Source organism: Argiope bruennichi, chromosome 8, assembly GCF_947563725.1.
Source record: "Argiope bruennichi chromosome 8, qqArgBrue1.1, whole genome shotgun sequence".
NCBI classification, from domain to species: domain Eukaryota; kingdom Metazoa; phylum Arthropoda; class Arachnida; order Araneae; family Araneidae; genus Argiope; species Argiope bruennichi.
This window is the reverse complement of record NC_079158.1, coordinates 90,409,040-90,422,088: the sequence shown is the minus strand read 5'-3', so window position 1 is coordinate 90,422,088 and position 13,049 is coordinate 90,409,040. Positions and strand designations below refer to the sequence as shown.

At 24.7% G+C, this 13,049-nt stretch overlaps 1 protein-coding gene across 2 annotated transcripts in view; it reads left to right on the top strand.

The window, feature by feature from the left end:
• The window catches only part of LOC129981268 (cell adhesion molecule Dscam2-like), a 292,355-nt gene that overhangs the window by 215,721 nt on the left and 63,585 nt on the right, over nucleotides 1-13,049 (top strand). For both annotated transcript variants that reach the window (XR_008785299.1, XM_056092040.1), the window contains exons 12-13: nucleotides 9,159-9,278; nucleotides 11,503-11,676. Coding sequence is in view for 1 of the 2 variants with exons in the window: in XM_056092040.1 (XP_055948015.1) it covers nucleotides 9,159-9,278; nucleotides 11,503-11,676 (294 nt within the window). In the remaining variant the exon portion in view is untranslated. The remainder of the gene's footprint in view (nucleotides 1-9,158; nucleotides 9,279-11,502; nucleotides 11,677-13,049) is intronic.

Here is a 13,049-nt window from a genome sequence, read left to right as displayed (position 1 = left end):
GAGCGGAAACATTAGTGTATCGATAGATCTTTGAGTTTCATAAATCGGTTTCTTTTTTCATTCACAGACTTCCAAGTAAGTGAACTTTTTACTTCTTAATGTCCAGCAATAACATAAAAATACGCATTTACTCGAAGTAGGCACAAGGAATGAGACATTTCGCTTATTTACGATCTTGATGAAGATTTATTTTCTTTAAAAGTGGGGATTCAGCAGAATTGTCAGTTTGGTTCTTTTCTTCTTAACTGGATGTTATTCCTCTTCTGAGTTAATGCAGTGTCTGTCGACAGTTGAAGAAATAAATCGTTCTCCGATTTCCTCTTCACATATATATCGCTTCGAATAACTTGAAGAAAAGAAATCGCGGGCCCTACGGACGGGGAGAAAGTAAAAGAAAAGTAAAAAAAAAAAAAAAAACGGAGAAAAGCCAGTAGATTTCATGTGATGGTTGAAGAGAGCCTGTCACTTGAGCCTTTTTTTTTACTCATAAAATATTTTTAAGGTCTCTCTTTTGAAACCAATTTTTTTTGTTATTTAATTAAAATATTTTCTTCAGTATCTTTTGCTTAGATTCAGTCCGCATTTTTCAGTGGCTTCTTGTTATTTCAGAATCTGCTCAAACGCCTTTTATGAGAAATTATTTTCAATATATTTTATTTTCTTAGCTTCTAAAATGTTAATTGATACCTTTGTACAGTATATATTCCATACAGAGATATTTTTACTTGTATTATTTTAATTTAAAACTTAATTTGAAATAAAATTATTAATATCAATTCGCCGAAATGATTATTATTATAGTTTTTAATTGTTTACAATTATTTAGTCCAAAGTTAAAGAGACTAGTTTACAAAGTATGCTCTTGTTCTTTCTTGCTTTGACTTCTATATTACTCTTACCTAAAACCTACATCCCTGTATATCTATACTATAAAAGGCATCTTTTGATTGTAAAGCGACTACTTTCCCTAACAAAATTCATCTAGGCAAAGTTATGTAAATTTTCAGCATTTCTGCATTGAACTATGTAAAGAAGATTAAGGTTTAAAATGTTTTCAATATATGTATTCATCATTTTCATGACTTAAATCAGATGCATTTTGCATATGTGAATATGAAATGTGTCACTCAATTTGTATATCCAATTTAAATGACTTGTGATGTAAAAAGTTTCAGTTTTGTAAACTTCCTGTAAGAATTACTTTTCCTGCTTTCCTATGTTTGATGGTATTCTTTTCAAAATTTATTTTTAACAGAACTGAAAAGATTAATGAATGGTAAGAAGAATAGTTGTAAATTTGAAAGAATGTATTTAGAAAATGTTCTGGCGTACTTCATAAGTCATCCTTCTCAAATTGCATTGTGTGCCAATCCCTAAAAAAGAGGGTTATAACCAATAATAAATGAATTTAAGGCAGCATTATTTATATTAATTAAAAAAAAACATTCTTATGAATGTATGTTTTAAATATTTATTATTTACATTTTTTTGGGTATTTTATTAGCATACTTAAAAATTTGTTTCCAAAGTTAAGTATATTTTCAATTATTCTTTCAAAATCTGTTGGCAAAATTTATCCAAAAAAATATATCTAATAAATTAGATGTCATATTTTATTTTTATGAATAATTTCAAATAAACTTTTTTACTGTAAATATTTCTGTCAAAAATGCATTCTTATACATTTATATAGTAAATATTTAATATTTTTCATTACGGTCTTGCTTATTATTTTATCCAAATAATAAAAATATGATAATTTATCTAGTCCATTAAATTAAAATTAAGTTGATGTAATAAATTAAAATTTATTACGGTGAGTACATCAATTTTAGAGAACAATTCTGAATCACCAATTATTTTATAAAACACAATAAAAATTAAAAAGTCTGAAATAATTTTGTGAATGAATTTTACCCTTTAGTGTTGGTGTAATAAATTTTAATTTATAATTATTGTAATTGGTGTAATAAATTAAAATTTACTACACCAACATTAAAGGAGAAAACTTATTCTCAAAAATTTATCTACATCCAACTTTTTAATCTAATTTTTATTGGTTTCATAAAATTAGTAATTTAGAATTGTACTCGAAAATTTCATAAGTAAATTGGGAATAAGTAATTGAAAACGAAAAAAAAAAAAAACATTTGAAAAATAAAAGCAGAAGAATAAAATATAGAATAAAGTTACTTAATTATTAGATTAGCCTTTTCAAAGCAAAAACAATACAAGGAAATAAATATTAGATGGATCAATTTAAAGTGGCATTTAAATAAACACTGGATGGAAGGATTAATTTAAATAAATATTTTACCTTTACTGTATAGCTAGTGTCGTTACATAAATTTCAACTTATATAATATAAGGCAGAATTATGAAATTTTTCTCGTTATATAAATTTAATTAGAATCATTTACTGACTGTGCTCTTTTTTGTAATTGGAACTTAATATAGAAAAGCTTAAATCATAGAGATGTAAATGTAGATTATAGAATCATTTTGTTCTATAAAGCACTAATTGATTTCTGTTGAAGGAGCAAGTGTTTATACTTAGTTAGCATTCAATTAAATACTTTGGCAAAATGATTCTTGCATTTGCGTTGCTTAAATAAATTAAAACATAATGATTATATTCTTTGCGTTAAAACTTAAGAACCAATAAGAGAATTTTAAAGAGAAAAAATATATTGTGGTTCAAGATATATCAAAAACAAGGCTATGAGAATCTGACTATTTCTTAGGAAGCAGAACTATTCAGAAGAAACAGAAAGAATTGGGGAAGGGGAAAGAAAATGAATAGAAGAAGAAATGATATAGTATAAAAATATTATATTTGATAACATACAGAATATTTTTTAAAAATTTCAAATTTAAAAAAAAAACATTTTTTTTTTGCAATTTTGCCAAAATAAATTATTGACTTAATGTTGGAAAACTAGTGATAAAATTTAGAAAATTTTAATTGAACCAATTATGTATTTTTATAAATTTTTTTCTGTTTAAAATGATAATTTTTGGAAAGAAATTACGTGATTTAAAGAGAAATTACCATAACTTCTCACTTTTATAAAAAAAAAAAAATTCTTCTTTTATATATATAAAAAAAAAATCTATTACTCTACATTAAAATTGGCCCAAATTCGAATATTCTTGAATATCAAAAAAGAAAATAAAATAAAATGACTACACAAGTAAGTGAATATGTAAATACAATTATAATAATATATTGCAATACATAATATATTGCATTACATAATATATTGCAAGATTGCAGCAGAAGCTCGAAATTGCGATTCTTTATTAACAAGAATGAAGATAGGGCTGGCAGGAATTTATTAATGAAATTTCTGGAAAGAGCTTCGCGTTTCATGAAAATTTCTAATTAAAATGGTTATTTATGCTACTTGATCCATATTAATATCTTAATATATGCCATTGGTATGGATCAAGTAGCTCACTTTCTTCAAGCTAACTCACTACCTATTAAAAAAGAAATCGATGGAATCTTTGGATTCGTTTGATGCTTCAATAACGGTTATTTTTTACATGCAATCAAGCAGCCGCCTACCTTATTTCCCCTGAAGTATAATTTGTTATTTGCATAGCATTTCGTTAATACATGACCTCTATACCTATAAAATTACTTCAATTAATCAGTGTCGAATATCCAGTTGTAATAACTGGACAATTTAACATTTTAACAGATGGAAAGTACACAAAATGGTATCAAATACGTTATACTTTAATTAGTCACTGTCTTCTTAGATGGAGTCTTTTTGTATTTTCCAATTTTCCATTAAATATGAATAAAGTATCCAGAGTCATCTTGCATATTTATCTACATTTTATATCATCTTTTGATATCCCTATAGCTATCTTGAAAAATAAGCTCCATGTTCTATAAAAAGCAAAAAGTCTAAGAAAAGTAGAAAGGAAGCTGGAAGATTTCATATGACGCAGAAGATGGTCTGTCTCTTGAAATCTCATTCGTCCAGCAGTTTTTAAAGTCACGTTTTTCATACTCCTTCTTTTCGTATTTGATAAAATATTATATGGAGGAACTGTTGCTCTTCTCAATATCTTATTCTAACATGTGCGTCCAAGAATGTTGAAGCGAATAAATCTCTTCTTTCTTTTGCTTACATAGTATCTTCTCTTTCTTCAGTTTCTCAGTATTTTTATTCTAAGATTTTCAGATTTAATGCAAGCTCAATTTTGCTTTTTCCAAAAAGTAAAAGCAAGTAAAATTTAAAAATTATCTTTTTCCTATGTTTAAATGAACTTTCTTCTGGAAAATAAAGTCTTTTTAATTAATGTTTTAGATTGCGTTTCACGTTTTGAATTAACGTCAAATTTAGACAATAATTCGTTTTCTTTATTCAGTGAATAATTTCAATATCAGTCGTTGAATCATTTATACTTCTATTTGTTTTTCATTTATGTATTTCTAATTTCAATATAATGTTCTGCAAAACTATACTTAGATTTCGATTTTTAAAATTTAACTTTTGAATTTATAAATATATGAATGATTTTTTTACTTTATTTATTGAAAAGCATATTTTTTACGGCAAAGAGAAATGTAACTAGAAATTGGAATTTTAATTAAAAAAACTTTTCTGTTAATTTAAAGATTTTTTTTTAAATATGAGGTTCAAATTCCACTGAATCAGTGAATTTAATTTTAAAACTGATTTTAATTTTTATTCTTTTTCACACATCTTAAAATAAATTATCTGCCGACTTTCTTGTTTATTTGTATATTATTTGAATTTAACTCGAAGGAAATATTCCATACTGCAGTTAAAGAGGGAAAAAACAGAAAAGGAGAGAAGAAAATGGAATGAATTTTACGAGAACTCTATAAAGATCCTATCATACGAAGGTCTTCCAATTATTTTTTTTTCATTTTAAATATTTCTAAAATAGCATCTATTAATTATTTTAATAATTCTGATTATAAAACGAGATTTCAGTTTCGGATTCCAGTATTACAAAAATCGGGATTTCAAGACATTCCTTTTATTTATCTTTTAAGCTGCAATCGAAGAACTTATACGAAGTAATATTTGAAAAAGTTTGGGGAAATTTTCAAAAAAAATAAATAATATTAATAATTTCTCTAAGCGTCAATTATTTTGGAGGAATATATAAAAGTTTGAAAAATTCGCTTTTAGAATAAAATAAATGTTGCCAAATTTATTTTATTCTTATAATAATAATTTTTAAAAATTATTTATTTAAAAAAAATGTTTCCTGATAAATAATAATTTAGGCGATTTTTCTTCCTAGAAATAAAATAATTAAATATTCAGTTATTTTTGATTTGCAGACGTAAATTTAATTTGTAATATATTTTCATTGCTTTTTTTAAATACACGTCAATAATATTAATAATCAGAGTGTATATGCCTCAAAAATTATTTTAAATATTTAGCTCCTTAGAGGTATTCTAAAGTATCAAACAGTATTTCATCAAAACATTATGATTTATATTTATTTATTTTGATAATAACGTAAGGTACAAGATTCCTTTCTAATAAGAAGGAATTAAGAAATAGGCTTTTATGCTTTGTATAACATAAAATTAATTTTTAAAAAGTAATTTCTGACATTTTCTGATATATTCATATTTTTTATGCCTTACCTTTTTTGCAAACTCATCTCACCTTAGACAATTTGTAAATAATTTCCTTATTTTAACATTTTCACATAATATTTAAATTCTTTTAGTGTCAAATACGTACTTTCTGCAAAACCAAATAATTTTGTTTTATAATATGATGTAACAGTGTTCCTTTTATCAATAATTCTGTTTATTTTGTGGTGAATATTTTTTTTCTGACAATAAAAAAATAAATAACTACATTTTTGCATGAAGTAGATACAATTAAAATTAATTTCTTAGGATTTTCTGATATATTTCCATCTTTTTGTTATAGCTTTTTGGGTATAGAGAAACATATTTTGACAACTCCTTAATAATTTGAATACAATAATATTTCAATTATGTATTTCAAAGATATATTTTTTGATAAACGAAATATATTTTCATCAAAACATTTCGCATCATGTTTGTTCTTTTTAACAATAACGATGTGCTTGAGTTTTCTTTCTAATAATAAAGTAATTAAACATACACGCTCTTATCTTTTACATGGCGTAAAATTAATTCAAAAAATGTTTCCAACAGCGAACTACCCGCATGCCTCGGCAAATTACTACTTTTCACTGAGGCATCGCGGTTTTTTGCGTGGCTTCCAGTTGACTTATTTAGGCAATCCTGCTGGTAAAACAAGAACGTCCAACGCAAAAAAGCAAAGCTGCATTAAACGGTAAACTGGGTCATTAAGTTAACTGTTTTTGAGTGATGAAATGCTTGCAAAAAGGATGAAAAAAGAAAGAAATTACAGGTAAAGTCTTCTCCGAGAAAAAAATATAAAAAAAGAAACAAATAAACTGCCTGGTTGGAAAGTTTTATTATTTTGCTTCCTGCTTTCGCAACTTAATAACGGTAAGTTTGATAAATGAATTAAAATCATGAATCCTCTACCACGTAATTTTTACACGATTAAAAAACATTTTACCGCTAAAAAAGCAGTTTCATTTTAGCACGCATCAGGGCTTCCAGTAAACATTTAAAAAAAATCTTGGTTCTGATGTTATGTTCGTCGTTAGGATTATATATTTTTTATTTCTTGTTTCTGGCCTTAAATGCGATAAAATGGAAATTTAATTCAATTTTACTGATTATTTTATTTTTTATGTTTAAAAATGTATCATACGCCTAAAAGTTTATGATCCATTTTTCTATTCGTGTTATCTAAAAAAATAACTATGGAATCTTGATTAGAAAACAATAGTGCAACATGTGCAAGCTACCTGATTTATAAATTAGTACAGAGGTGGAATGAAACATAGTCTGACAAATTTAAAAGAGTTGAATATTTTTTTTAAATTCTTTATTATTTTTTTCTTGTATGAGATATAAAATATTTGGTGAAAATATATTTTCCTGGAAGTTAAAATATTAAGCCTCTGATTCTTTTATGTAAATTATATTTTTCAGTTTATCAAATTTATAATTAATAAAGGCATTTTTTTTTTCTTTATTTTCATAAGATATTTTTCAATTCAAAATTAATAACAGAAATAGTATTTAATTTGCAAGAATTTTCTTCAAGATTTAGGATAACTTATTTCACAGATTATTTATTAAGATATGTTTAATGTTAAAAATCTGTGATAAACAAACATGAATATCTTGTGTGGAGTGCTCACACTTTCTATAAAGCCTCGTTGCCGTTTGAAGAATTTAATAATTTTCTGTGGTCAAAAACATTTTATTGGATCTATGATTATGAATGCAACTTTATTTTAATTTAATTAATGGTTTTATGTTTAGCAATGATGTTTCAATTTCATATGTGTTATCGTATGTCCATATACTATATTAATAGTTTTAATTAACAATTCCAGCAAAATTTGATGAGGTACTTTATATCACACCAAATTAAAAAATTAAATTATACTTGCAAAGAATCATAAAACCTTCTGATTTGTTTGAAGATATGTTATAAAAATTATGTATATCAGATTAGTAGTTGCATCTGGGGAACTAGCTCTTATATTTCGTCAATTTTTTTTAATATATTGATTATAATTAACAATTCCAAAAATTAATTAATATAAAAATATTTTTCGATTGCGAGTTAGGATAATGCATCAAATTGCAATATTATAGTTGAAGTATGCTGTTAAGATAAAATTGAGACTATATTTACATGTTACAATAAATATAAATATTTTTGAATTATATTATGATTTCTAAGTGCTTTTGCTTCAAAAATAGCTAAAGGTGTTAAATAAAATAGGTTAAAATCCATTGTATTCATGATGGTATGTTACTTTTGCTACAGTGCTTTAGTATCTACAAAAAGAAAGAAAAAGATTACGGCATTTTAGTGTTCGCATAGAATAAAAAATGCACTGTGCAAAAAGGCCATTTGTAGTCGTCTACAATAAATACAGCTTATTTTCTATTCGCGAAAATAGGAAGTTCATTCTAATAACCAATGATGAAACAATAACTGTCTTGAAATAAAAAATAAATGATGATTGATTATTATTCGGATTGCTTTTTAATGGATTGAAGTACATATCAATTTTACTGTATAGTTAATTAAGCTAAGCATTAATCCAATGTCACGGAAAATAATATAGAATATCTTTGGCTTGCATTCAAAACCACGTAAATCAAAAAATGGAATTTTTTTCCAAAGATGCTATTAAATGTTCAAAATGTCAACGTGGATCACGTATTAAATATTTTAAAATATCCAAAATGAAAACAAATTCAATGAACTGACTTTCAAAGCTCTCAAAATGATATTTCTTGAGATTTTTTTCAATTAGAATTCAATTAAATTACATTTTCATAAAAAATCAGACTTGCAAAGTATTGAAACCAAATCGATTATATTTCATTAATATAAAACACTACAGGGTAATTTCCATGATTTACATAAAATAATTCGAAATGTAGGAATATTCGCTTAGTCAAAATTATTATTTTGTTATAGTATATAAATTTACTTAACCAATTGCTAAACTAAACGTTTGTACAACTAACTCCTGCAATTTGTTATGGTAAAATCGATGTACTAATCGTAAGTTAAGTATCTAGTCATTGCTTAAAAATACAATAAAGATAACTGACGTACTAATGATTATTTTTGCCTCCCCTGTCATTACATCAGTAATTTGTTGATTCTGAAAATTTAATATAAATTCTAAAAATGGGAATAATACAGTTTTTAAACACATATACTTTTATACTTAATGTATATTTAAAATGCTTAATAACTTTATAGTAATGAAATTCATTTGATTTTCTTTACAAAATACATCCATTCTTTATTTACTCAATATCAATAGCATCAACGCAAATTTTCATATTAAACTGCTTTCGATATGTAATGAAAATGTTCATCGGCTTTATGTATAGTGCTATAGATGTATGGAATTCATAATTCCTAGCATGAAATTAACTTTTCGTTTTAATATTAATAGCATCGATTTTATACAAAACTTTATTCCAATATATAAAAAAAAACTCATCTAAAATAATAACTGGGATTATCTTATCTTTAAAGCTCCTCCCAGGTGGACCACAGAACCTCCTCATACAGAAGCAGTTTTAGGCTCTGATGTTATACTCAACTGTGTGGCAGACGGATTCCCAAAACCACAAATTCTATGGAAAAGAGCGGAAGGTGATATTCTGATTTTAATAGATATTTAAAATTATTTTACTACTTTTCGTTATATAAATGATAAGTATTAAACAAATTTTATTTTTTAAATAGTTTTATAATCATTTTAGCCAATGGTTCATGGCTATTAATGTCTTTCAACTGATTTTTCTTGATTCGGTTTTGTTTCCTCTCTACTTGTATATTTCGGCACAGTTTATTTTTGTCAAAAATATATGAAAATATTATATTTTTAAAATACGAATTTTACAAAAAGTTCTGGAACATTTCAAAATCAAAATCAAATCAATTAATTCCCATAGAAAAGGGAGTCCTTTGATATTCTTCTTTGATAAAAGAAAATTCACAATATTAAAAAAAGTTAAAAATACAGATTTTTTTAATAGACAACCCTGCTATTAAAAATCAGTTAAAACTAAGAAAAAAAATAATATCGTGAGATGTATTGTGAAGAAAAATCTAATTTTCTAAACCAATTAAATAAGGTAATATTGAAATTTAAATCCTTTTAAATACTTTTTGTTCACATTCTATATTGTATGTTTAAATTTTAGTAAACTCCTTTCATGAATCTATACAGAACATGCAATTGGTAATAAGAAAGTTATACTTAGATTATACATTTTTATATTACAAATTTAATATACCGATTGTGTAAAAAATTCTGGAAAATTTTAAAATGAAATGAAATCAAATAATTGTCAGAGGAAAGAGGCCTTTGCTCTAACATTCGTTGCATGTCAAAAATTTTATACCAGAAATTAAAATAAGTAGTACCCAATATATTTTTTTTTACTTATATGAAGCTATATTCAAACTAAATAAAAAAAATGCATCTACCATAAATGCCTGTTCTTTATCAGTTTATTGATGTAACAGGTTGTCTAGACGTTCGTATTCAAAATGAAATACGTATGCAATCAAATCTCTCCCACATTCAAAGCTAACGGATATGTGTACGGATTCGTGTTTGAATGTGAACGTGTTCGCGTTAATATTTAAATGTGTTTCATGCTACAAATGATGAAAAATTAAGACATTAAAATATTCAATATATTCATCTGCTTCTTATAACAGAAAAAAATATACCTATATTTACTTAACTGGAGTTTTTAAACCTATCTTAAAGCACAGCAATTGTGGATTTTTGTATTATTTTTTATTTGCTAAAAGCATTGATTCCCCGAAAAATATTTTATAATTTTTTTATTCTAATTAAACGATTTTATATTCAGCTTTAAAAGGCTTTAATTATTTTGCCATACAGAATGATTAAAATTATGTAAATTGAATTTATAAAAGTATCAGGAACAAGTAATTGGTAATAACAACGCCAGACTTTCTTGATTTGAGTTTAATAGCATATAGAAAAAAAAGAGAAATTAGAAGTTAAAAATATTATTCATTTAAATAATTCCACAAACAGAAAAAGGATCTCTCACATAAATATTTCAATCACCTTCGTGTAATTATTCAGCGTCATTCATGATATGTAGTAATTAGGAATAATAAATGGTTTATTTTAATGATTATCGCATACATAATTGTAAATCATGCAAATGCAATAAATAATATTTCATGGAAAATTTTAATTTTTATCAAATACTCTCTTAATCTTATTATTTAAGTCATTCATTTATTTATATCCAAAAACATTATTCTATTTGGAACAATTATTTGGAATTCTTAAGATCGCTTGCATTTCTTCTCTAGAGAAATATCACTTTTCACTAGTGTTTTATATAATAAATGAAAAACAATATGTAACTTGTGACAATAGTAGTAATTGTTATCTTTTATTTAACTGGAATTGTATAAACCTTTTAAAATTCCTTTTACATGTAAACAATCATGAATGAATTAAAAAAAATCTACTTTTTAAAAAATTGTGAACTTACATTATAAATAATATTTCATTTATTTTTTTCTTTTACGTATTCAATTTATTTTTAATCATGAGTTTTTATATATATATATATATATACCATCACCATTGCTTTTTTCCATCCGAACACGATGCATTAGATCCAAATTTGAAATTTGAGATAATAATTTCACTTTTTGAATTTCATACAGTAATTCAAAATTTCCTACGTCAATATTTTTTAACAAATTATAAATTTATAAATTAATCTAACATTTTTAAGAGAATAAGGACTTTCTAATTTATTTTGAAGGTATTTTAAAGTAATGTAAATTTATTTGTTCTGTGTTTTTTTTTCAGACACTTTGCAAAGTGATTATAACACCCTTCTTACTGATGCACATATCCACACATTACCCAACGGCTCTCTATCAATTCGCAATGTTGAGAAAACTGATGAAGGATTTTATATGTGCCAAGCAACCAATGGTATTGGATCTGGGATTAGTACTGTTATTTCGTTAAATGTCCGAGGTAAGAATATTGTTCCTAAATAATATAAACGAATTAATGTACGACTAAATAGCTTTATTCATTTTATAGACTGTTTAAGAAAATTGAGTTGAGGTGTTTTATAAATTTAATTTAAATAAGTATGGAATCTTTTTTATAAATATTTATGCTACTTTTTTAAAAAATAGTGTTATATTATTACTTAGTGTATTATTTTTATGTTATTTCTTTTATTAAGATAATTCGGAAGAAAAGGTGTCTCCTGTGTTCTTAAAAATTAATTACTTGAGTTTAAGATTAAAAAAAAATCTTAACTTTTACGCTTTCCTATGTAGAATGCATTCTCTTAAGAATGCGTCGTAATCTATATTAAAATACAAAAGTTAAGGTAGCTGTATTCATCATCAAAATTTTTATTATATGAATGTATTAATGTGTTTTTGATATGCTACTAAAACATAAAAGAATAACGAGTCATATATAAGAATCTTAGGTTGATTTCTTTATCTATCAAATGACTAATATTTTAGTCTAATTTATTATTTTATTTCATTCTAATATTTATTTAAATATATTATTACAATATTGTATTTTAACACTTTACTTTAAGAATTATTCTCAATACCTCAACTTTATTCAAATATTTTATTCGAATACAATATTATTTTATTCATAACTAATATATTTTTTAATATAAAAGTATTAAAGAAATCGACTTTTTAAAAATTTCTGATCCTTGCATTTTTAATCATGTTTCATTTATAAGTTAAATAATAAAATGCATAATAATAAATTAGAATCACATCCACTTTTAATTAATTAATTTAATTTAATTAAAAATATTTATAGTATACAAACTGAATTATTTTATTTTATTTTTATGTTATATTTCTTTTTACGATTATATTTGAAGGAAATATGAATGTATCCTGATTCTTCTTAATTTTACTTTTTCACTGCTTCTGAAATAAGAAACATTTCCCATGGGATTTTTATGCGTTTGTTTAGCAGTCCATTTACGTCTTTTGGTTAACGACTGCTACTTAGAAATGCCTCTTCACATGATTCTGTTATGAAATATAAGCAGAAAAGAAATCATCTTAAGTCTCTATCGTACGTCGAATCTTTCCCAATTATTTCCGTCTAACATCTCCTTCATTATTAGTTTGTAGAGAGATTTTTTTCTCTTTCATGATTAAATAAAAAACAAATGCCTTCGCTATTAAAAAAAAATACATGAATGATACATCCTGTCTCTTAAATATTTTTTTTCACACCATAATATTTTGAGTCGATAAATCGATCTTTAATATATGTATCGACCAGATTATTCCTTTCTCCGAATTCTATTTTTTAAGGGTTTATATTTTTCATAACTATTCAGAATCATTTAC